The sequence below is a fragment of the Stenella coeruleoalba genome (assembly GCF_951394435.1).
Source record: "Stenella coeruleoalba genome assembly, chromosome: 10".
NCBI lineage: Eukaryota > Metazoa > Chordata > Mammalia > Artiodactyla > Delphinidae > Stenella > Stenella coeruleoalba.
The window spans coordinates 2,303,348-2,329,131 of record NC_137156.1 but is presented as its reverse complement, the minus strand read 5'-3'; the positions used below and the strand labels follow the sequence as shown (position 1 = coordinate 2,329,131).

The window sequence follows — 25,784 nt, the reverse complement described above, 5'->3', positions numbered from 1 at the left end:
ATACTCATTTATTCAGCAAATACATATTGCCTTGCGTGTGTCAGGCACCAGAAATACAGCCGAGTACAGGAACAGTCTAGAGGGAGGAGGCAGCAGATAAATAAGTAAACAAGAAAACTAGCACTTGGTGAAAACTACAGTGCAGGAAAGTAGACTAGGGTAATGTGATAGCAGGTGCCTGAGTGGCTGCCGTATAGGAGCCCGTGAACCCGGCAGCCATCAGAGTTTCCAGTTCTTTCTCTTTGCTCTTTTGGTTCTAGGTCCCTCCGTGAGGTCACTTTTTGTGGTATGTCTTAATAAATTATAGACCAGCTTAATTGCTACCTTTTCATCTTCCTGACTAGATTTGGGGGGCATATTGATCCAAGAGGGATTTAGGGAAACCCCTAATCTAATCAGCAATTTAATTACAACGCCTGGGTCAGTGCTGCAGCTGACTAATCCCAAACATCTTATGTGGCTTCTTTTTAGCTTGAGTTTTAAAGGGAACCATTTCGAGTGTGTCCCCAAATCTTCGGAATGTACCATTTGAGGATTTTATCACCTTTTTGAGACAAGAACTAGTAACAGCTTGGCAATGAAACCCCCCCCCCCCCACCGCCCCAGCGCTAGGGCTTCTCCCACCTAAAAATGCATATTGACAAATATCTTTTAAAACTCTTTCCTATGATTTTCTCGCTGGTTTTTTTGCTTGCTTTGTTGAGGTTTTGTTGGTGTTGTTCCCCCTGCCTTCTGAAACGGAGAAATCCTGGAGTGCAAAGTCAGAAGATCTGGTTCCAAGCCAGAAGTTTGGCTCTGCTGCGGGCAACGCCCTAACCCTACAGCTTCATCTTGCAGACCCACCTCTTGGGGGGCCCATGAGGACTGAGTGAGAGTGTGTATCAGAAAGTCAACCCTGCAAAGTTCAATCTTTACTGAAATACTGAACACTAACAAGTGCTTAGTGTTAAAATACGTGCAGGTTTTGGGACCCATCTCTCGGAGGTTTGGTGTTTCCTTTGCCCCTGCGTATCTAATCTCCCCTTTTCAGCCACACCAGAGTCCACGACCGCCCCCCCCCCCCGCCCCCAAGGCCCGGTGCGCTAGAAGGCGTTTAAAGAAATCTCTCTCTGGTGTGCAAGTATTTTAAATTGTAAGTACGTGTTGCCCGTAACAAAAAAGAACTGCAGGTTAAAAATGTAAGCAAATAATGGAAATGCAGGAGTATGTTCAGTATATGCAGCTTAGAGTGTATTCTTTTGGAAAGCAAAAGCATTTCTCCCACTCCCCCCCCCCAAACAAGGCTGGAAATGGATTGCTCTATCAGAGACACCCATTAATAAACTTCTCAGACGTCAAGGGTCCTATCACTGGGCACGCCCGGTGAAGGGGCCCGCCGGCCCGGGCGCAGTAGGAAACACGCGAACGCGGCCGGTTGCCGCAGGGCGGTGTTGTTCTCACGGCGCTGCCCAACGCGGTCTGCGCGGGACTGCGGGAGAGGAGGGGGGTCCGGCCTCCGCGTGTGCGCCTGTGCTCTCCGCCGGAGACCGGAATGCATCTTGGGGAGGGGGTTGGGGACACCAGCACCGTTCACGGCCATGTACATATAACTCGGTGTTGGCAATATATCCTTCCGGCCTCGTGCTTACATAGCATTCCTTTAGGAGTGGGACGAGAAATGGCGATTTGGGAGTGGGTGCTGCGGGCGGTCCCGGGTGACCCGACGCTGCGGGTCACACACGACCTGAAATTGGCAAATGCGCCCCCTCGACTCGAAAATCAACCGTGTCAGCACCTCGAAACAGCGCAAGAGGGTTGCTCCCGAACACTGGCGACCCTTGGCCTCGGGACCTGGCGTGGGGTGCGGGGAGCTGGTGGCGGGCACTTGGGAAGAACAGAGGTCACCGAGAGCCGGCACCGCGGGAGCCGAGCCTGAGGACCACCCGGTCACCCGCTCAGCGCGCGCCGCCCCCTCCGGGCCGCCAGCCTCACGAGCCCGCAGTCGTGGCACCTCCTCCTCTCCCTGCCGGGGGCGGAGCGGAGCCTGGCGGGGATCCTCGCGCCCTGCGGCCGGGCATCCCGTGTCCCCGCCCCTCCCCGGCTGCTGCGGCGGTGGCGGCGGCGGCGCCGCGGCGGGCCGGAGGGGGCGCTCGCGCGCAGGAGCCGGCGCAGCAGGTGCCGCGTTACCTCCACCGCGCGGGGGGAGAGGGGGCGGGCCGGGACGCGGGAGGCGGAGGGAGGCCGCGGAGCCGAGCCGGGGAGTGCGGCCGGCGCGGCAGGCTGGCATCGAGCTCGCGGCTTCCGGGAGGCGCTGGGGTCGGATAAATACATCCCGGGCGCGCGGGGAGCGCGGAGCCGCCCGCGCCGTGCTCCGCAGGGCTCCCGCCGGCCGACACAGGCACAGGCGCGGCGCCGCTCCTCCCCCTCCTCCTCCTCACGCGTCGGGCGCGGAGCCGCGGAGAGCGGCGGGCTCGGCCGCCGGCGCCCGGGCCTCTGAGCCGATGAGCGGCGGCGGCTGAGGGCCGCGGCCTCTGCCCGCCCTCCGCCCGGCGCCCGCCGGGGCCGCAGCCCGGGCGCGGGTGGCCGGCCATGGGGGCGCAGTGACGCGCGCGGCAGCCGAGCGTCCCTGCGAGCGGCGGGCCCTCCTCGGCGGCGGCGGCGGCGGCGGCGGCGGCGGCGCCGGGCCCGCGCGCTCTGCCCGGGGCCCCGCGGGAGCCTCCGCTGCGCTCTATGCGCCTCTGCGCGCGCCGCGAACCCGGGCCATGGCGATAGACCGGCGGCGCGAGGCGGCGGGCGGCGTCCCTGGGCGGCTGCCGCCCGCGGCCGAGGAGAACGGCGCCCTGCCGCCCGGGGACGCGGCGGCCTCGGCGCCCCTCGGGGGACGCGCGGGCCCGGGCGGCGGCGGCGACATCCAGCCGCTGCCCGCCCCGCACGCCGCCGGCGGCCCGCACCCGAGCCTCCTGTTGCTGGACTACGACGGGTCGGTGCTGCCCTTCCTCGGGGGCCTGGGCGGCGGCTACCAGAAGACCCTTGTGCTGCTCACCTGGATCCCGGCGCTCTTCATCGGCTTCAGCCAGTTCTCGGACTCCTTCCTCTTGGACCAACCCAACTTCTGGTGCCGCGAGGACGGCAAGGGCGCCGAGCCGGCGGGGGTCACGGCCACGGCCCGGGGGGGCGGCGGCGACCTGGCCAACTGGACCAGCCCCCCGACCACCCCCTTCTCCACCGCCGCCTGGGGGACGGCGGGCCCCCTCGGCAACGGCAGCGGCGCGGAAGGGGGCGACGCGCCGCCCCTGCCGTCCCCTCCGGACAAGGGGGACAACGCCTCCAACTGCGACTGCCACGCGTGGGACTACGGCCTCCGCACAGGCCTGGTACAAAACGTGGTCAGCAAGGTAAGGGCCGCGACCGCCCCGGCCCCGCGTCCCGCTCCCGAGCGTTGTGCCCTCCGCGGTCCTCGCGCCCTTCCCCGCGCCCTCGTGCAGACCCGGGTCCCCGCAGTGGTGCGAGCCCGCGTGTCCTCGCACCTCACGTGGGCTTGCTGTCCTTCCATCCCCCAAACAGATGTGTTTGCCCGGGTGTGAAGCCGGGCTCCGGCAGCCCTCTGCGGTGGCCCTGCCTACCTACGCCAAGGGGCACCTTAGCCTTCCGAGTTGGCACCCAAACTCCTGTCCCAAAGCACACACGGAAGGGGCGCCCCTCCCTCTGCAAAGGCTGGAGCTTCCCTCCCCCACCCTCGAGCTGTCGCTTCATTCAGGCAGGGGTGGCCCGCGGAGGGCAAGGCCTGATGGGTCACCAGCTGGCCCTGGAGGACGCCCCTCTCAAGGTCTGCCCGCTGGAGCCCGGCCCCAGGCTCTGCCCTTTGCCGGGCCAGCTGTCCCCAAGTCTCCCACAAAGAAACAGCCTCGGCCAGAATAGTTCCTATTCCCAGGTGTTCTTCTGGGCACACGTCAGCCATCCAGCGCTGGCTTTGGAAACAGACTAAAGCTGACTAAAGAGCTCAAACTGTAGCCAGAGAAGCAAACAGCTTTCGAAGATTCCCTTTCTCCGAGCTCAGTCCTCCCCAGAGGTCGGCGTATTTCACGTTGGACTTCGCCACCCCAGTGTTCCCTCAGGTGTCTTCTCGGGACTGTAGCAAACACCATTGGAGTATAGGAAGGCTGCTAAGAATTTGTGGCGTTTCGGGACCACCCCTGCTGTCACACAGCAGCCCTTTTGTCCAGGCGTTGAGGTCAGATCCTGGCCAGCTTTACCTGGACATCTGACTTGCTCCAGCCCAGGGGGGCCCTCTAGCAGAGGTGCTGCATCCTGGGAAATGGAGTCGGAGTGTTTGCCAGAGATATGTGGCCGTCATAGAGATGGAGAAGGGGCAGTACTAGAAAATCGATGCCTAAGACAGCTACAGTTTTCTGGATTTCTTAACATACAAGAGAGATTGTATGCCAGTGTGTCAAACAACTTGTGTTATTGTGCCCCTTCTGTGTTTTAAATAACTAATTTGCCTTTCAAAGTAAATGTAGACCTTTCTCCCACTTCTGGAGCTGTTCTGGGCAGAGTTTGAAACGCTTTGTTTAAATGCAAGACTGAAATTTGACAGTTTATAATCATCTATGTGGATGTATCTCCCCCCCGCCCCAAACGTGTGTTAGTGAACAGTTGTGCCGCGTGGATGTGTAAGATGAAACCCTTACATCATCATAACCCTTGTCTTCAGCTCGTACCAGCCTGGCGAGAGATGAGCTGTCCTCCGGGAACCGTCTGGCTTAGCTGTTAGTGGGGAGATCCTTCTAGCGTGGTTCACCTTGATCCCGCCGGTCAGCCTGTCCTTTGCCAAGGCGTTTCTGTGACTGTTTCCCACCCACGGAGGTCAATATCTGGTTGTCGTTTACCAGCACGGAAAACTTAACAACAGTGACTATTTTAATACTGTTTGTATGTCTGTGAAAGTAAGGATTTGCAACTTGTCAAATACTTTGACCCTCTTTCTGAAGTACAGGAGGAATGATGTGGATCGAAGCAGATGTGTGTAGAGGGTGCTCTGTTCCGGGGTCACAGGGGAGGCCAACTTGGAAGTCAGCCTCCAAGGAGGTGGGTCAGAGTATCATTGTCTCAGTGGTGGGGACCCTGCCATGGATGGTGGGAGTAGAAAACTAGAGAACAGTTCTTGAAAGCAGGCGATGGAGGCGCCTTGGAGAGCCGGACAGGTATTCCAAGTGAGCACTCGAGGGGTCAAAAATGGCACGAGGGTGTGCAGCATGGTTTGGGGTGCGTCAGTTATGTACAGCTGACAAGGCAGTCCGGGAGGTGAACACTTGGGGGCAATAGGTAGAGACGCATTTTCCTGTAAGATAAAGACTAAAAAGGACATATTGATTTTCACGCTCAAATAAGATCTAAATAAAGGACCGTTCTGTTCCATAACCAATGCTTTCAAGAGCTTTTTAAGCACATTTTGGCTCGTACTGAGGCCGGCTTTCTCCTCTGATGGTGGTGTCCGCTGGATCCTGTATCAGATGTACAGACGTGGAAGGCATATTGTGATGGGTGCTGATTCCAGAGGTCAGGTGCCTGTCAGCTTGGCTTGCAAGTGGAAGCAGAAGTGGCAGGCTTCTCCTTCTGTCAGTGGATGAAAATTCAGGGTCTGAGAAGTTGCCTTTTGTACCATCTTCCCCCACTGAGCGCCGCGATCTTCCCACTCACAAAAGCCCCGTGCGATGTCTTTATCATCAGACTTCCTTCAGCAGGTGTGTGCCTCCCTGCGATAGAGGGCCAGTTCTCTCCTCAGGTATTAGATGGGGAGGGGGATACAGAAGAACCACCAGGCACGTGTTACATTATACTAAATACATGTTTTAGATATATATCATTAATATCTATATCATATATTGTATAGCCTAGTATACAGGCTATAATAGCGTTTACACACGTGAAACTGTCAAGGCAGATAGAGTCCCAGGTTGTTACAGTTAAAAGGGGTCTTGGAACTGACAAGAGTCTCTCCCCTCCTGGGTGGCATCCCCGGCGTGGCTGTGCCTTGCACAGAACCCCGTTAGCTGGTTAGTCTTCCTTGCAGAGAGTTGTGCTTTTTGGTGGACATAACTCGGGTCATCTCATGCCTGTTTGTGCAGCTCTCTCCTCCGAATGATTCTTTTTCCTTCATATAATATGTGCTCAGATACCTGAGGATACCCAAGGACTGGTTTCTTCCCTGGCTAAGAAATCTCCAGCTCCTTCAGTCCTTCCATACGGGACAGAATTCACCATTCTGCTGGGTCCACGTGGCATATGTATCTCTTAAGCATGGCACCCAGAACACAATAGGCATGGCCTGCGTGTCCTGATCAGAAGAGAAGACACTGGACACTTCACTAATGAAGCTTACAGTCGATCATTAAGGCTTTCAGTAGACGTGTCATCCGTCTACCTCGGGGCCTCGATGGGATCCCGTTATGTCCGGGCTTTCTCAGCCTGTGCTCGTGTGATGTGGGGCACCATGTAGGTTCCATCTTGCTAGTTTGGGGTTATTAGATCTCTCCTGTTAGGATCTTTTTCGTTTCTATTTTTTGCCTTGGTCCCTGGTATTTGTTAACCAGAATTTGCAATGCCTTCGGAATAGTAATAATGATGATGGTGATGATGATGATGGTGCCGGTGCCACCACCTTTCTTTTGTGCTGCCCTATCACGTCTTCAAAACATTTTCACCTGTTATTTCCTTTGATTAAGAATGTTGAGCCGTCCAAGGCAGTCTTAACACTGAGTGTTGTCTTGGATTTTAAGTCAGTTCACCAGCCTTGAGTGGACCAGAAAGTTGGTCCTCAACTTCCAAATGCCGTTCATTGCTCTGTGTTTTATCCCCAGCCGCGTAGAAAGATTGTCAGTGCTTAACATAACTCTGCTGACTTTAAAATACTCCTCCCAGTGATTTGCATGGTTTATCTTATCCTGCAGTGTTCAGAGTGAACCCTTGTTGGTTTCTAGTGCTCTCCACTTCCTTGAATAACCCCTAGAATTTTGCCTACCATAAATGTTAGCAATACTCTCTTTCTGTACGTGAAATTTAAGATGTTTATCTCCAGTCTTCTAATATTTTTTCTGTTCGCCAAGAATTCTCACAGGTTGCTGGCCTTTATCCTGTAAGTAACCTGAGAGTTGTTTAAATACCCCAGGAAGTAATTTGAATTCTTTTTCTGGGGCTCAAGATTAGAAGTTATTTAAAGTGACTCAGTACGATTTAATTAGGGTGAAAAATAATTACAATGTCATCACAATAGGAATATCTTTAGAAATAACTCACCGGTAGGTCATCCTAGTGTGATTTTATTTCGTGTGTCTACTATATACAACACAACAGTGAACATCTTTGTGCCGTGACTGTGTTTAGAAACTTACTGAAATAGACAATGCATCACATGGGACCAAAAGCAAACAGTAAAAGTAACATTTCTCGCCATCTCTGCCTCCAGTTTCCCTCTTTGGAAGCAGCCATGGTTACCAGTTCCTTATGTATCCTTCCAGAAATATTCCAAGTATATTTTCATTTATATATTTTTCTCTCACAAGCTGTTCGTATACACTGTTTCAGACCTTTTGTTCACCTGTGTTGGGGATGGGTGCGTATCAGTACAGGGAGCCCCTCACTCTTTTCTGTGTAATAATTTAACAAGTCACCTTCCAAGGGGGCATTTCGGTTATTTCCAGTCTTTGTTATTACATAATATATAATGAAACTCCCCCACACATGAAACTTTTAGAAGTGGAGGGTCAAACTGGGCTGCATTTTAATTCTGACAGATGTTGTCAAAGTGCTCTCCATAGAGATATTATTGCCCTTTCACACTTCCATCCATAAGGTGTGAGGCCCCACTCCCACACCCTCCCTGACCCAGGGGGTTGTCATACTTTTAAATGTCTCCTCGTTTGACATGTGAGAAATTGTTGTTGTCATTTGCATTCTCTTGTTAGGAGGGAGGTTAAATATCTCTGAAATCTTTTGAGCCATTTGTGTTTCCTTTTCTTTGGACTGTCTCTTCGCATCCTTTGCCTTCTTGGGTGTATTTTGGGGGGGGCGTTATTTTCTTACTGATTTATAGGAGGACTTTATGCATGAAGTAAATGAAGCAATTTGGATGTTTTGTAAATGGTTTTCCCTGGTTTGTTGTTTGTCTTTTGATTTTGTTCATGGTATTTTTGTCATGCAGAAACTTCTGGTTTGGAGAGAGTCAAGTGAATCTTTTATGGTTTCTGGGTTTTGTGGTAGATTTAGGACTTCTATAATCCTGGAATATTAGGGAAAAAACACATTTTCTTCGAATATTTTTAGGATCTCAGTACCTTTTTGATTTGGTGTTGTAGGTGTCAGATTTGCTTCTATTGAGGCATTAGGATGAATTGCTAGGAAGGGAAATAAATGTTAGGTCAGTGGGTATAACAGCATTTCTCACAGGCTTCAACTTGCTCATGACGAGCTCCTAAGCACAGAATCTGGTGTGGTCCTCACTGATGGAGACGCCGGAAGTTGCACAGTTGCTAAGCAGCTCTTCCATCTTTTGGGGGACAGCGTTCGTCCCCAGGTCTCACCTTTCCTTCACCTTCTTGCTCTGGACCAGCTGCAAAACCTCTTGTCTTTAGCGTTGTTTTGCAAGTCTCAGTTCATTCTGGCCTTCAGTCCCAGGCAGGATCGAGTCAAAAGTTGATGTCATTTAAAAACACGTTGGGCACCAAATGTCAGTCCCGGTCGGTGCGGGAGCCGGCTGGGCCACACATTCAGGACGCGGGGCTGGCGGCTGGGAGCCGGCCACGGCCACGGTGAGAGCGTTTACACCGTGGAAATCTGCAAACACTGCACACCTGGGTCTGTTTTTCTTCCGAGAAACAGTTGTTAGGCAATCATCACGCCACTGAGTGTGGCCCTGGGCCACTCCTGTTTTTTCCTAACCTCTCCTTCCCTCCCTCCGCCCTTTCTCAGACGTGAGTGCGGATTCCGGGCCAGGCCTCGCGCTTCGTGTTGGGAATGCAGTGCTGGGCGGAAATAGCACAGCACCCACCGAGCTGATGGACTAACAAGCGAGGCGCACCTTAACTAATCATCATCACTTTTTAATTACAAACTGAGTTAAGTGAGTGGAAAGAATGGGAAATGAGAGAGAACAGAGAGCCTGGCCCAGACAGACTGGCCTCAGTGATGAGACTGACGCCTGAGGAGGAGAGAGGCAGAGGAGGGGGTGGGTGTGTGTGCCTTTCCCTCCGAGAGGGAGTGGCATCTGCAGGGCCTTGTGGCCTGCGGGAGCCTGGGGCTGAAGGGTGCAGGGTGGCTGGGAGCACGGGGATGGGGTGACTCATAGCCATGAGACGCTGAACTCAGCCAGCCGAGGGATGGGTAGGGAACAGGGGCGCCCAGGGAGAGAGCCTGTGGGGTGAGGAGAGGGCTGGCGCTGACCCTGCTTGGGGCCACAGACGGGCAGGGGGGAAGCCAGGCCCGCTTCTGCCGGAAGGAGGCCGCTGGCCCGAGGCGGGGGCCTGCGGAGGAGCCGTGGAGAATCCCACTGGCCGGCAGGTTCGGACCAGGCCTTGGGCAAGTGGGTCTGACCCTGTTGCCGGGCTGTTGATTGGAGAAGCACCGGCCCTGGAGGGTTCTAGCATCTTCTCTTGCCCTCTGGCTCAAAAGGGGAGGGTGCTAATTAAGTTTCCACAGGGCCGAAGGACCCTGAGATGGGAAGCCATCGGCTAGAACTGACTTCATTCAGCCAGCTTCACCTGTGCCCAGCACCCAGTGTAGGTAAAAGTGCCCTGGGCACAGCGAGCTGTGGTGTTATCTTCGAGTCCAAAGTTCAGTTCAGGGAGGAGAACGAGGCTGGGGGTCATTGACGTGTCCAGAGCCGTAGCTGTAGGGTTAGAATGGCTCACCTGCTCACCCTGCAGGGTGTTCTTGCCTCCGCCCCAGGGGCCCCGCCCCCGGGGGGGGGCTGCCCTTTCTCTTCATCTTTACTGGCCAATCAGAGACGGTCCTGCTCCTGCCTGAGGAGGGGCGTGGCTGTGTGCTGTTACCTGCGGCTTCCGCGGTGGGCTGTGCAGACCTCTCGGGCAGTTTCCCTAATCTTTGCTCCCTCTGCCTCTGAGCCCACTTCCTGGAACCCTTTTCTCCGTCCTTCTACTTGCTGGTCCCTGTTCATCCTTCGGGTCCGCACGCAGTGCCCCCAGCACTGGCTGTGCGTCTGTCCCCGCTCTACCCACCGAATCCTCAGCAGAAGTGTCTGAGCGCACCTGCGCTGGTGTCATGAGAAGAGCGGAGCTCTCTAGCTTTGCAGGTGTGGGTTATGACCCGTTCACCTGCAGGCGCCTCGCGGGTAAAGTGGGCTCAGGGCTCCCTCCCCTCCCCTCCAGGAGACACTTGGAAATCTCAGATTCCTCTCCTCCTCTTCTGTGGGGTAAGGACCGGCTGAACGAGTCAGGTCAGAAATGCTTAGATGAGGAGGACCTGATAAGCCACATCTGGAGGGGTGGTTAATTCCATGCCGTTCCGAGGTGTCTTTCGCCTTCGCCCAGAAACTGATGACGTGGGAAGCCGGGTGTGCCCTTCAGACGTGACGCCCCAATGCAGGTGGCCTGAGGGGTCCCGCCAAGGTGGACCTCCAGGGGGTTTGTCTGAAAGACCCTTGAAGGGGTTGGCTGGTTTTCAGAGTTCTCATGTGAAAACAGAGCAGGCCTCTGGCCGCAGGGCTCAGGGATCTGAAAAGGAAAGGGGCTTCCTGGCCGGCGGGGGCCCCAGGATGGGGTGGGGTGCTCTGTCATTTGCACCTCCACCTCCACCGAGGTCGTGGGCCAGACATCTGAGTCTGTGCCCTTCAATGGAGGACCGTCTACCAAGTTAGAAGTCTGGGTTAGCTGTGCTGGGGGGAAGCGGATCAGAGAGAAAGTGGAATTGTAAAGCGGGGCCGAGGGTAACCCGAGCCTTGACCGCAGGCATCAGGGAGCTGCCTTCAGGGCAGGTGCAAACGGGGGAAGGGCCAGGCTCTGTAGAGAGGCCCCTGCCCACCTGGAGTGTTGTCTCTGCTGGGTCTGTAGGAGGCATTGACCCTGACCTCCATGGTCCACAGACTTGGCTCTGCGGTCTCTGCTTCTCTCAGCGTTTACCCAGCGCTGGTCATTACATACAGGCTGACCCCCCCCGCGAGGCAAGTGGCCTAGAGAGTCACAAGCCTGCCTTTCTGGGAAAGGGGGCAGGGTTATGGGCTGATTTAGGTGGATTTCCCCTACAACAAGTCGTTGCTGAAATAGAACACCGCCCGCGGGCTCTCAGGTCGTCACTTGCACCGTATGACGTGCCGTCAAACCCTCTCTTCTCAGGACTCGTTTGGTTGCAAGTAATGAAAACAAATTCCAAATTACATTAATTCACAAAAATAGAAAAGAAATTGACTGGAAAGATGCAGGGATGGCTCAGGAAACCTAGGCCGGGATCTGAGACCAGAAAGTGGGACAGGGGTTGTTTCAGAGCCCTTGTGGAACCCACATCAGTTTCTCCTGAGATCAGCTTCCCTCCCGCCTCCGGACTGGCTTTTGCTCACCTGGTCCCTGGTCAGGCGGAGGCCAGCACCCCTCTGTCCAACACCAGATTCCTGGGCGCAATTCCGATGTCCAGCTGGGGCAGGACAGGCGGGTTTCAGAGCACAGGGTGCAGTTACCCAGGGCGGGGGGACCCCTGCAGACCATGGGGTGGGGGCAGCAGTAGCTGTTTTTCACTGGGGCGCGGAAGAGACTAGAGATGGATCTTTTGGGCAGTTAATGGAGGATAAATGAATATTGATGATTTAACCCTTAAATGCTTTAGACAAAGGACTCTTTTTCTTCTCAGAGACTCAGGATGAAACTTACCCGGCCCCTTAAGCTTCGTGTGGAATTGGCAGGAACGCCCCTCCTGAGGCTTCTTTTCTGGAAACAGGTATAGATGCCCTCAGCCATTAGCTCCGGATCAGAGGGGGCTTGGAGCGAGCCCCTGGGCAGACGCTGAAACACGCAGCAGAGTGTTGCCTCGCCCCCTGCCCCACTCAGGGCGGGTCTCCTGGTCTCCCCAAACCTTTCTTCTAGTCAGGACCAGCACGAAACTTGTGGGGCCCCAGTGCAAGATGAAGATGCAGGGCCCCTTGTTCGTAAACGATTCCCAAGACCAAGACGGCAGCCGCAGAGCATTAAGCCACATGCGGCCCTTCTGAGCTGGGCCCTGCTCCTGGGGACCGCCCCCCACTGCCTGTCACTGTTCACAGAGCCGGTGTCACCACCGCAAAGCTCATCAAGTGTTCCCCGTGCCTTTCTGCGTCTTCTTCCCCATTTCACGTCCGTCTGCTTCTCCACTCCTTTGCTGTGTCTTTTTCTCGGTTCCTTGCAGTCAAAGTATCACTCACTTTTGCAGGGTCTGTTTTGCAGAGGCACAGCCCTAACCGGTTTAGTTCTGGGTGTATAGTTAGCTTAGGGCCTGCAGTGGCACCAGGGAGCCAGGAGGCTCCTTACATTGGAAACCCTGCTCCAGAAATGAGACAGTTTTCTTATCTGAGCAGTGAACCCATAGCTGAGTCACAGGAGCCTGTGGGAAGGAATGTCAAGTCCTAAGAATGCGGGTTAAGTGTTTATCAGCCTTTTTTTTTTTTTTTTAAAGTGGGGAAGAGGGTCAGTCTTTTTATCACTTAATCCTGCTAGCATGACAGTCACACTTTATTTCTTAGCATCATTTAAAGAGTAAGTGTAGGGCTTCCCTGGTGGTGCAGTGGTGAGGAATCCGCCTGCCATTGCAGGGGACGCGGGTTCGAGCCCTGGTCTGGGAAGATCCCACGTGCCACAGAGCAACTAAGCCCGTGCGCCACAACTACTGAGCCCTTGTGCCACAACTACTGAGCCTGTGCTCTAGAGCCCACGAGCCACAACTACTGAGCCCACGTGCCACAACTACTGAAGCCCAGGTACCTAGAGCCCATGCTCCGCAACAAGAGAAGCCACCGCAATGAGAAGCCTGTGCACCACAACCAAGAGTAGCCCCCGCCCGCCGCAACTAGAGAAAGCCCGCGTGCGGCAGTGAAGACCCAATGCGGCCAAAACTGAAAATTAAAAAAATAAAGAATAAGTGCAAAGGAGACAGTGGGCTGTAAACCAGCCACAAGCCTCCCAGGGGTCATGTTAAATTAAGGATGTTAGACACTCAGCCCCACAATCTGCACTATAGACTGTTTCCTCCCAGATTAGATTAAAAGCTGCTTTTTCTGTGTGTTTAAAAGATGCTTTACAAAGTGGGCACCCTTGGTTGCTTCATCCTGAGGAACGCCACTGTTCCCAAATGGGTATACACGAGCATTTGCAGCAAACACAAAGTTTTTGTCCAACTTAAAAAATTTCTGTGTAACTGTGGTAAAGTATACATAACGTAAAACTGACCATTTTAACCATTTGTAGGTGCACAGCTCAGCGGCATTAAGTACGTTCTCAGTGCTGTGCAACCATCACCTCCATCCTTTCCAGAACTTTCTCATCTTCCCGAACTGAACCTCTGTCCCCATTAAGCACTAGCTCCCCTTCTCCCCCACCCCGGCCCCCGGCCCCCACCGTCTAGTTTCTGTCTCTGTGAGCTTGACTACTTTCAACCCCTCCTATAAGGGAAACCATTTTTTGTCCTTTTGTGACCGGCATAGTTCACTGAGCATCATGTCCTCAAGGTTCATCCACGCTGTAGCCCGTGTCAGGATTTCCTTCCTTTTTAAGACTGAACAGTAATATTCCATTGTGTTTATACCACTTCTGTTTGTCCATCATCCGTCAGTGGACACTTGGGTGGCTCCCTCCTTGAGGTGCTTGTGACAATGCTGCTGTGAACACAGCTGCTGCCCTACGTTTTGAAGACAGTTACATACAGCCCCTCCGCACCGCCTGTGTTGAGCCTGCCCCTGCTTCTGCTCTCGCGACATCTGCTCCGTGGCAGGCCTTGCTCCGCCCTGGGTAGTGACCCAGGTGGACAGAAGCTCGTCTGTGCCCAGAGAAGGAGCTCCTGGTACAGCTGAGACCAGTGTCAGCTGGAGGGTTCTGGGCGTGGTGTGAGGTGGGAGCTGAGGCATGGGGCACAGAGGTGAACACACCTGGGGAGGTCTGTGCTCACCGTCCGGGGGGGTGGGCGCAGGGGAGCAGCGCTCACGCCCAGCTGTCCACGCCGTGTCCTCAGGGTCCCCCAGCCCTTCCATCCATCCTCCGCCCTTGAAAACCATGGCCGTGGCCCTTCCCAGGGCTTCTGACCGAGGGCCTGTCCCTCTCGACGTGTCTGCCTTTGGGAGGTGCCAGTGTTGCCTGGTCCCCGCTGCACCCGGGCCTCGGGGTCTCGTGCCACAGCCAACTCAGGCTGGTGATACCAGATCCGCAGACGGCTTCAGGGACGTCAGGCGACCTGTCTGTGGCCTTAGCGGTGACCGTTCAGTCCTCAGCTCTCTCAGGACGGGTGCGCTGCCTGGATTTCCCGTCTGTCTCCTAGCTGCTCTCCTCCTGGTCTCCTGCGAGAGTCCTTTTCGTCGCTCACCCGTTAAGGTCGTTCCCGGGTGTCTTAGCTCCTTATGGGCTGAGAAACAAGCCCCACAGACGGGGCGGCCAAGGGAACACACATTTAGTCCCTCACGGTCTGGGGGCTGATGTCCAAGATCAAGGTGGCAGCGGGGCTGCTTCCTCCGAGGCCCCTCCCCTGGGCTTGTAGACACCGCCTGTTCCCTGTGTCCTCACACGGTCGTCCCTCTGTGTCTGTGTCCTCATCCCCCCCTTACAAGGACAGCCCTGTTCAATCAGGGTCCACCTCAGTGCCCTCATTTTGAGTGAATTACCCCTGTAAGGGCCCATCTCCAAATAGTCCCATCTGAGGTGCTGGGGGTCAGAACTTCAACACAGGAGAGTCTTTTTGGGGTGGTGGTGAGGGGACACAGTTCAGCCCGTAACAGCTGAGTTCCAGCACACAGCCTGAGGAGGGCGGCCCCAGAGCTCTGCCTGTGCCTCGTATCTCCCCAAGGCCCCAGGCCTGCGTGCTCCATCGCCAGCAGGACGGGCCGTATCCTCTGGTCTCTGATCTCCTCCACCCCCCTTGCCTCAGATCCCAGTGCTTTTGTCCTTAGTCGTAGCCGACTGGCTCTTCTGACTCCTCTGCTCAGTCTTCGCTGTGCTCCCTGGCCTTCAGGGTGGAGTTGGGCCTGGTTGGCGGGTTTTCACGGCCGCCGCCTGCCTCTCCTGCCACTGTCCCCACCGCCCAGCACCAGGACCCTGTGCTCTGGCCCCGACCCTTCCTCAGGCAGCCTCAGCCTTTGCACACAGTGTCCTCCAGCCTGGAGTCCGCCTGCTGGTCACCCCGCGCCTTCTCCAGGCCTTTCCCTGTGCCTCCGCTCCAGGCCCAGCTACGCGCCCTGGGTGCCTGGCCCTGGTAGGTGCTCGCCGCGGTGAAGGTGGCTGGGGGCTGTGGCCCTGCCGGTGTGGGGTGTTAGCCGAGTTGATTCTAGGACGGCAAGAATAGAAAGGGGAGGACAGAATCACAGGTCAACTCAGGCCTGAAGTCCAGGTTCAAGGAGCTGTTGAGGACCATGAAGGGTGATGTGATATATCTCAAGTAGCAGCTCATCCAACTGGAATTCAGCCTGGGCTCTGGAGCGCATTATGTCTTTTTTCTTTTTGTGGTACACGGACCTCTCACTGTTGTGGCCTCTCCCATTGTGGAGCACAGGCTCCGGACGCACAGGCTCAGCGGCCACGGCTCACGGGCCCAGCCGCTCCGCGGCATGTGGGATCCTCCCAGACCGGGGCACGAACCCGTGTCCCCTGCATCGGCAGGTGGACTCTCAACCACTGCGCCACCAGGGAAGCCCCACGTTATGTCTTTAAGCCAGTGTTTTTCAGAACTTTTAGTCACAGAGTCTTTTCTTCTAATGGAAGCTGTGGATCGACAGAATTGGTCTTTCTGGATCTAGGACTGGGGCCAGAGGTGGTGTCTGGAAAACCTAGACTCGCTTGGGGAACTTTGGGAAATACCTGTAGGACCCAGGCACCAGCTGTTTAAAAAAGTTCTAGGACATCCCCACGTGGTGTGGCTCTTCCCCAGCGGACACGTGGCCGTGTCTGGAAACACTGTGGTGGTTACGCAGAGGCGGGGGGCTGCTGACATCTGGTGAGCAGGGACCAGGGATGCTGCTGTATGTGGTACGATGCAGGGGACCGCCACCCCCAGCAGCGAAGGGTGATCCAGCCCCAAGTGTCCGGAGCGCCAGGTCTGAGACGTCCTGGTCTCAGCTAGTGTGGACGTGCGTTGTGTTTCCTGACCCCACCCAACAGATGGCCAGGGCTCAGCCCGTCTGAGACCGAGGCTCCCCTGTAAGCCAGGCAGGAGCTGCAGAGTTGCCAGGAATGACCCCTCAGCTGGGCGCCCTGCCCCGTGGAAGAAGGGTCTGCGGAGCGCATGCGTGCTGTCAGCCGAGCCTCAGCCCGCCCGCGGCCAGGCTACCGGGGCAGGCACGTTATGAAGCACCAACCCGTGCGTTCTACCTGCAGATGGATGTGCTGACGACCCTGTCACTTGTTCAATAGGCCCTTTGAACCTCTGCCTAGAATAATGGTTCATTACTTGAAAGGGAAACATTTATTTGCAAGTAAAAGGTATTTATTTTCTAAATGGCTCTAATTCGGACTAGCCTTTTCCATAATTCCCATTAAGGTGGTTTGATAGTGTTTTCAGGGGCAGGCAACGAGAGCTGCCCTGTGGGACACAGACACCGAGCGCTCAGGGCCGGAACGGAGCACGTTTTCGGTATCAGAGTAACTGAGCAGGGCGACCCCCCTCAGTGCAGGCGGTGAACCTGCAGTGGTCCTAGTGTGACATCCCCCATGACACGTGTTCCTCCGAAAGTCAGCCTGTTGGGGGGTGGTCACTGCAGCTGCTGGCCTGGGGCCTGTCCACTCACCGGAGCCGACCCCGGGCCCCATCTGCCCCAACCAGCGAGATCTTTCCCTCCTTAGACGCTCACAGCGCCGTCTGTCTGTCCCCCTCGCTCTCCTCCTTCTAAGGGGTCTGTGCTCGGCGTCCTTGGTGTCCCTAGGAAAGAACCATCCAAGGCTGCGAGCGGGGAGACCTCACCGAGTGTTCTGGGGCCGGGGAGTGTCTTAGCTGGCTCTCAGAAGTAACGTTCAAATGGGAAATAAAGATGCCTTGACCAGTGGTCACCCAGTGAGAGGTAGAGAAAAGTGAGAAGGTGACGCGTCTTGTTGGGGCCTGTGCACAGCCTGGAAGCTTCTGGAGCTGTCGCATGGTGGGCCTGTGATCAAACCTTCTAGGTTCCAGGGTAGGGTTTTGTGTTATTTCATTGTAAAAGGAGATTTATTTTTAATCTTTCTTTCTGGGACGTCCCAGAAGAAGCTGCTTTTCAAAAACGGATATCATCAAGGTTATGAGAGTATTTGGGGTTTTTTTTTGGTTTTTGTGTGTCTGCTGATAACAGGTTTGAATTGAATTGAATTGTGGTTTAAGTATAAGCAGTGGTTTCTCTCCTTAGTTTCTCACCTGCCATCTTGCTTTTCCCCATTTGTAACGCTAGTCCTCTTTTGACTAGAGTTTTGACTAGGGTCTCAGACACGTGATTGAAGGGAGGGTGGCGAAAAGAGAAAAACTAGAGCCTTGGTGTGGGTCTCGCTCCAGCAGCAGTTTGGGGGAAACTGAGATGACCTGAGCAGGCAGGGGTGACCAGAAATTAAAGGCTCAGTTTATGACACCGAGAGTAGGTTTTTCTGTCTCCAAAAGGCAATTTCCCCCGTCGAGGGGGAGGCCATGATCCACAGTCTGATGGAATCTGTGCGTAGAGCAGAGGTGGTGGCCTCATCTCATCTGGTTCCCATTCACATGGGGAGGAGACCACAGGAGGAAAGTCCAGAGGGTATGTCATTCAGATGTTTGCTGGGCCGCTCTGTTTGCAGAGTGCCGTGTTGAGAGCCTGTGAGGCATGCCCTGAGGATCGGGTGGTCCCGGGAGACCGGGGAGAAGGAGGGCAGCTGGGCAGGGGGGGAGCCTGAGCAGGGGGTGGCAGTGGGGAGGGGTGGAGTGTGTGTGTCGGGGGTCAGTCCTGGGTGGCAGGAAGTGGGAAGGAGCTCTTGTTTAAACCAGGAGGAGATAAGGCACAGAGCTGTGACGGTTTGAAACCTTGGGCATCAGTAGGGATGCTGTCCGCTGCAGACAGCAGAAAACCTCAGATCACACTGAGTTCTGAAATACGCAGGGAAACTTAAGACATTTCCGGAAGTCAGGGATGGGCCGGGCCCCAGTCCACAGTCTTTTCTGCGTCTTTTCCTGGCCTTCGTCAGTGGTGGTTCATCCTGACGCTGTGTAGTGAGAGGCTAATACTACTTGGGCCGCCGTAACAGAGCACCACAGACTGGCTGAAACAGCAGGATTTGTTCGTTACGGTCTGGAGGCTGCAGGTCCAAGGTCAAGGTGTTGGCAGGGCTGGTTCTCCCGAGGCCTCTCTCGGCTTGTAGATGCCGCCTCCTGCCTGTGTCCTCACAGGGTCATCTCTGTGTGTGTCTGTGTCCTGATCTCCTCCTCTTCTAAAGACACCAGTCGTGTTGGGTTGTGTCCCACGCTAACCACCCGTTTTAACCTAATCACCTCTTGAAAGCCTTGTGTCCAAATGCAGCCACATCTGAGGTGCCGGAGGTCAGGGCTTCAACAGATGGCTTTGGAGGGGACACGATCCAGCCCATGGCCAAGCGCTGAGGTCCTCTTGTTGGCAAGGCGAACGCACCCTGACGGTGGCTCTCTGAGGCTCCAGCCCCCTCCTGGCCTGGGAAAGAGGGAAGGACAGCGTCTCCTTGCAGCCTGGAGCATGGGTCCTTCTCTCTCACCTGCATCCCTCAGGTCGCATACCTGCCCGGGACCAACAGCACCCACCGGGGGTGCCCTGTGCGCACCAGGGACGCCCCTTCCCCGAGTCACGTGGGGCGGGCACGTAGACAAAACTGGGTTCAAGAGGAGTGGGATCGGGGAGAAGAGGGGCTGTGTGCAGAGGACCCCGGACTGTCTCTGGCAGGTGAGCAGAGGGTGGGAGGTTTGTGAGCCAGGTCGTGGCAACATGTCCCAGCCGTGGGCTGGCCACTCTGGCGGGCCACTCACTTCTCCCTCCTGTTATCAGCATCTGATAGGTGAGGGACCCAAGGCTTAGAGGCCAAGGGGCTTGGCCAGGGACGCGGCGTTCCTAATCGACGAAGCTGGCATCCCAAACATGTCAGTCCCGCTCCACCACCTGTGCTCCCTCCATAACACCAGCCCCCCTCCGCTCTCCCCCCCCCCCACCCGTTTCCAGAAGACAGACCGTGTGCCCGCAGAGAGGAGGTCCGGGGTGCCACCAGCGTCTGTGCTGTGGGTGATGGTGCCCGGGCACACGGGGTGCGCAAGGGGCAGACCAGACTCACTCGCGTATCAGGTGACAGGAGGGGGCGGGCACGGAGCCTCAGAAAGTCCGACAGAAAGTCCAGGGCGGCAGCAGGCTTGGCTCCCCGCGGGGGCCCTGAGGGAGGGTCCGTCCAGGCCTTTGGAGCGGCCTCGGTCCCTGGCGTCCTGGGCTGGGATGCACCCGTCCAGTCCTGCATCTCCACCTGGCCTCCCCACGTGTCTTCACGTCATCGTCCCTCTACCTGTGTCTCTGCTTCGACGTTTGCCCGTTTTCTAAGGACACCAGTCATGCTGGATGCGGACCCACCCTGATGACGTCATTTAGCTTCCTCTGCTCCGTGAGGACCCTTCCTCCCACAGTCACGTCCTGAGCCGCCGGGCTGAGGAGTCACTTCGCCAGTTCTTACTGGGGGGACGCAGCTCAGCCCACAGTGGGGTCCTTTCAGGAAGACAGAGCTTCTTATCCCTGCAACACGGGTGATTCCGTCCTTCACGTCAGTTTTGCAAGAAGAGTGCTTTTCCAGCCCATTTGGTCTGTTGTAGAGTGATGGATCTGCAAGCAGGTGGTTGCAGTGGTTGGAATCCAGGTGGTGACAGGGGGCAGGTAACAGGTGGCTGCAGATGGTGGCAGGAGTGCCTGTGGCGCTTTCACGGCGAGGGAGAAGGGGGAGGGAAGGAGGGGAAGGGGCCCTGGAATAAACAGCACCTGTGCGAGTCGCTCACTCTCTGCCCTGAGCTCTTGGCCTGGAGATCGTCTCCTTGAGCAGAAGGGAAAGTACAAACAAACGCTTTCCCTCCTGGAGGGTCATCCAGCGCTCTGGGCTCTGCCGCATCCCCTGCGTCTCCTTCCCTTTCGCCGCCTGTCACCAGAGAGCTGCCGGGGCGGGGAGGACGCGGAAGCCCCGTCAGCTCTGGCTGCTGCTTCCTCATCTTTGGGGACCCGTTTAAAACAATTTCCCAGATTTTTTTAGACGGAGATACAATTAACAGTAAAACGGGCAGATTTTAAGTGTATAGTTCAGTGGGTTTGGACCCATTTATCTGCCCCTTAACCACCACCTAAATTAAGCCGCAGTGCGTTCCCCCGCCGTGGAGAACTGCCCCCTGCGCGCCTCCCATCGCCTCCCGCCCCCGCCAGCAGCCGGCGTGTTACTTTCCCTCAGCACAGCTGGGTGCCGCCTGGTGCAGAACGTGGCAGACGTGGACACGTGCAGGACGAGGCCTGCGCGTCTGCCGCTCGCACCCTGCGCACGCGTGAGCTCCGCCCACGTTCCCACCTCCGTCAGTCGTTGCTCCTGGTCCGCCCTCCACCGCTCGCGTCACCGCGTTCGGGTTCTCCCCTCACCTGCCAGTGGACTTTTTGGGGTGTTTCCTGTTAGTGGCCGATACACGTCGATTGCCATGACAGTGAAATTCAGAACTTCGCAAGCTCTGCCTACTCATTACCTTGCAGTTCTGAGACGTCCAAGTTGACAGAATCGGAGCAGCTAGTGGGAGGTCTTGACTGACTTATAATCTGGGTAGGTTTCCCTCTTTCCCTTCTCTTCCTGGGGGTCGGAAGCAGGAGCGCGGGGTGCCTGTGGGGGAGCAGCTGTGGCCTCCAAGCCGCAGGAATCCAGATGCAGTTTCCAGGGCCCAAAGGGTGATGAGGCGGCCCGAGGACTGGGGCTGGGGGCGGGGATGCGTGTGGGCGGGGATGCGTGTGGGCGGGGATGCGTGTGGGCGGGGATGCACGTGGGCAGAGGGAGCTACACCTGGACAGGCCGCGGCCATGACCGTAGCGCGGGTACCAGGAGTGCTGTGGTTTTCCACCGCAGCTCCAGGGGGCTTGGAACAGCAGGACCTCCTGCCACGTGTGGGACCCCAGCCGGGAGCCCCGCATGCCTCCTGGCTCAGGAAGACCTGGGTAAGCCTGGTGAGGGCTGACGGCTCTGGGGTTAAAGGAGCTTGGGAGCAAGACGCCAAACGAAACAGATGGTGCGTCCGCCATCTCCCAGCCACGGCTGAACAGAGCAGCGGCCCCGTGTGTAGGCACATTTGTAGGAAAGGGCAAGGGGAATTCTCTTTATGGACCTGCCCAGGGGAAGGAGGGGGCTAGGGGAGTGTTTCCCAGCAGGGCTGGGGCGTGGGAAGGGAATCATCGCTCCCAACCTCTCCCCTCCGCCTACAGACCTCAAAGGAAGCAACGAAGTGCAGGCAGACGGTTCCCACCATTTTTGAACCTCCCAAAACATGGCGTTTTCCCCAGGGTTTTCACGTTTGTCCGTGTTTGCGTGCCGCTGGGCATTTCGTCGGGCAGAGTGTTTGCGTCCGTGCCTGCGCGTCGTCCAAGGTGAACTGTGCTCGTGTTGAAGCAGGTGCAGCCACCACTGATGCACTTGTGTTGAGACAGCAGTTTAGGGACTGCAGGCCCCGCCGTGTTCAGCAGAGAGAATGCGTTTATCCTGCTGGCTGTTGAAGTTACTGAGCCGAAGGGGAAAGCGAGAGGCGGCTTTCTTGGGCCTGGGTGGGTGGTGTTCTGAACGGCACTTGAGCACAGTAGCCAGGAAGCTCGGTTCCTTTAGGTTTTGTAAACGCAGCCCCATGGTTTGGAAAAAAAAAAAAGACCTTGTGAAAAATGATTTTACACCTGGCTTTTTCACAGTCTCGACTTGACCACAAGCACCGCGTGGTTGTGAGAACCGGGGCTGGTCCAGCAGTGACGCGGTCCCGTGCTCGGGGGCTGTGCTGAGTGCAGCAGGGCGGGGGGAAGCCCCTAGGCTCGGGCAGGAGACCTGGGTCTCCGTGCTGGGCTCTTCACCACTTTTCCACTCACACCTCCGGCTCCTGGAGTTACTTGGCCTCCTGGACCCTAATTTCCGAGGTGGAGATGCCGCTTAATGCGTAGGCTTTGCAGAGATGAAAGGAAACGACCCCCACGCAGCCTCCATCTCCGCAGGGCGAGACCCGTGCTTCACCCGAGCCCTTTGCTCGAGGAGCCCCCATCGGGGCTGGGAGGGTAACTGCTCTGACGCATCGCGCACATCGCCGCAGTTTCCCAGCCGTTAACTCAGCATGTTTAAAACAAGACGTCTGGAAGGTCTCAGGACAAAGTTACGATCAGCCCTGGCAAATGAGCCTTCATGGCACGTGGCAGCCACCTGAGCCGCGGCCGGGCGTGGGGACCCTGCCTTCTCACCTTAAAACGTCCGGGCAGCTGGTCTCGGCTAAGAGGTAAGGCAGCTCACACCAAGGTACATGTGATGACAGAGCTAATGCTTCTGCTTGGGGCTCATCCGTATCCTGCGGCCTGTTCATCGGTGGCAGATGTGCGGCCTGCACCCTCGTGCCCACCCATCGGTGCGTCTGTAGAAAGGCTGGAGCCTGCTTGGTCCGCGCCGCACCCCCGGTCGCTCTCTCCCTTTCTCTCCTCCCCCGTCCCCTGAACAGCGGGCTCGGGGATTTGGTCCCCTTCCTCTGAAAGGCTGCCAGGCTGGATCAGGGTGTTTCTAACAAGAGCAGCATCAAGGAAGAGCCAACATGAGGTTTGATTTCAGTTGACATTTGAACTCCATTTAAAGGTTGGTTTTGATGCGTTCCCCTCTGTAACGGGTGCAGGGCCTCCGGGTCTGCCCCTGCCCCGCTTTCTCCACTCATCTCCTTACCTCCTGCCTGGCCAAGAGGGAGAGTCCTAACTAAACAGAGCCCCAGGACCTTTGATGAGCTCTCACAGCGCCTTAAGTTCAGCTGTATTTCATTTCTTACTCATGGCCTGTTTTCCACCCTTAGACTCTCGACAGCAAGGACAGCACTTTGCACTGTTATTTCCTGGGGTCTGGCCCACAATAGTGACCAGTAAACAGCCATTAAATATGGAAGCCGTGCCTGTGCCACCCTCTGAATACGCAGGCGAGTCCCCGATGGGCCTGGACCAGGGCACTGGCTGCGGGTGGGGATGCACAGGGAGGAACCTGTTTGCGTGAGGACAGAACCTAGGCACTGGGAGCCTGGCTTGAGCATCATGGGAAGCGAAGCCCAGGGGAGGGAGCAGGCGACTGTGAGGGACACAGGAGGACTGTCACGCTTCCTTCTCTCGGGCCTCGCCTCGGAGAAGCTTGTCCTGAGGCTCTAACCCGTAAGGCTGAGAATCGCAAGCAGGAAGTGGCTGCCCGAGGGCTTCCTGCTCTTCAAGGGGGCATCCTCTGTGTGTAAGTTAAACAGAACCCTGACTGGTCACAGCTTGGGTTTATCACTGTTAGAACAGGAATACAATTTTATCTCACTTTTTTTTTTGGTAAGATATGTATGAAATAAAACTGACCATTTTAGCCATTTTTAAGTATCTAGTTCACTAGCATGAAGTACATTCACGTTGTTGTGCAACCATCACCACCATCCGTTTCCAGAACTTTTTCATCGTCCCAAACTGAAACTCTGTCCCCGTTGAACACTAACCGCCCATCCCCCCTCCCTCTGCCCCAGCACCCAACCTTCTACTTTCTGTCTCTGTGAATCCGACGGCTCCAGCGACCTCTGATAAGTGGAATCGGACAGTACTTGTCCTTTTGTGACGGGCTTGTTGCTTTGAGTGTAATGTCCTCACGCTCATTCATGGTGTAGCCTGTGTCAGAATTTCTCTCCTCTTCGGGGCTGAATAATATTCCGTTCTGTGTATACACCACATTTTGTGTATCCATTCATGTGTCTATGGACCCTTGGGTTGCTTCAACTTTTTGGCTATTGTGAATAATGCTGCTTTGCACATGGACGTGCAAATATCTGTTTGTGTCCCTGCTTTCACTTCTGTTGGGTACGTAAACTATGTCTTGAAGAGTCCGTAAGCACCACTGGACTTGGGCTGACTGAGCGTCCTCCTGCAGGAGAGGCAGCAGCGTCCAGTGCAGGTACACGTCCTTTCAAGGAGGGTGAATTGTACACAGTGATTGCTTTTTGCTGTCATTGAGCTTCTACATATTAGTTCCTAAGAGTATTGAATGTTTGTCCGTCTGTTACCAGTTAGCCTTTATAATCTCTTCCAAAGACAGAAAAACACAGTTATTGTTTTTATGTTCTCTGATCAAAGGTAGAAAACAAATTCCTCTGTGTACTTTGAATATCCTTTGACACATATGATAGCAGCTCTCCTCCCCTCATGTAGATGCAGGGGTAACCAAAGTGTCTTACCCCAGGCTCAGAATCCCAGAATTGTCATATTATAATTTGCGTTGTGATCGTCTGTTAGGTCGTAGGGCAAACAAAATATGCATGGCAACATCTCTTATTCTGCAGTTCAAAATATGCCCTTCAAAGTGTGTGTGTGGGATGTCCAAGGCCTCCTGAGTTTGGGAAGTGCAGCCACAGAGCCCCCTGTGCAGGATCCATGGTGTGCAGTAACAGTAAAGGCTCTGAGAAGTCCTGCAAGGCAGACTCCATCTTCTCTCTGACTGTTACTGCAGACGAACACCTGTTGGTGCCCTTTCAAGCACCTTCAGAAAATGCCTCAGCTGCTGACTTAGAAGTGAATGCGTGTTAAAGATGCAGCCCCAAAGGGGAGCACAGCCCAGCTGAAGGTTTCATTTATGAACCGTTCCCTCCTCTCTGCTTCCTGTGTGCCTTGGAGAGAGGGGAAGGAGTGGGGACTGCCCAGTGGGTGGCCTCGATGGCCTGCGACAAGCTTTGTAAAATCCGCTCTCGAATCAGTGGTTGATGGAGGGTCACTTGGCAGTCTGTGAAGCGTACCTTTCCAGAGCATGCCTTAGGCTGGGATGGAATTCAGCTGCCCTGGCTTAATTAGCAGGGCCACACCCACCAAGCCCCGAACCCGATGCAGTTAATACCGTTGCAGGAAAGAGCCTGGTTTCCAGAGGTTCACGGAAGGGGCTGCCGCACAAGTGCCTGCGTGCTGTACTTCCAAATGCATCCATAGCAGAAGACACCGTCCCAGGCCCGTCCCCAGTATTAAAGCCCGTGGGGTTCTGACCGGGCTGGCGGGTGAGCAGGGTGAGAACATCCACGCAGCCGTGGGGGGCCTGTGAGGGAGGCCACCTGAGGCCCAGTCTGGCAACGCGCAGCCGCCTGAGGGATCTCTGCCCCCTCCTTCCCCTTCCAGCTGAGTCTGTTCTCCGCTTCCCTTTCCCACCCAGCCCGGCCCGATGTGGGTCCCTGGGGTCTGTCCTCAGGAGAACTGGCTCGCGACAGTGGGTGGCGCCCCTCCAGGAGCTGATTCTGGCTTTGGCTTAAGGATACTTTGAGTTTTATTCGAGGAAAATCTTGCAGAGCTGTCTGTCTTCTGTTAACTTGCCCCTTGGGATGTCGGAGGCCCCTGGTGTGGATGGCAGGGGTCCTTTCTCGGGCCTGTATCTGCATGTCCTTGTCCCGCTGAGCCCCGGGCA

The 25,784-nt window shown here is 55.9% G+C and overlaps 1 protein-coding gene across 8 annotated transcripts in view; it reads left to right on the top strand.

Annotated features, from left to right (window-relative positions):
• Positions 1-2,225: 2,225 nt before the first annotated feature.
• SLC22A23 (solute carrier family 22 member 23) overlaps positions 2,226-25,784 on the top strand; it is a gene marked incomplete at its 5' end in the record, with an annotated part of 147,398 nt that continues 123,839 nt past the window's right edge. For 2 of the 8 annotated variants that reach the window (XR_013830350.1, XM_079935677.1), the window contains one exon: positions 2,241-3,374. Coding sequence is in view for 4 of the 8 variants with exons in the window: in XM_079935677.1 (XP_079791803.1) it covers positions 2,742-3,374 (633 nt within the window). Of the gene's footprint in view, positions 3,375-3,543; positions 5,388-11,832; positions 11,920-20,310; positions 20,934-21,191; positions 21,320-22,322; positions 22,627-25,784 lie in introns of those variants that run through there. The other 6 variants (XM_079935683.1, XM_079935684.1, XM_079935681.1 and 3 more) reach the window with 6 other exon arrangements.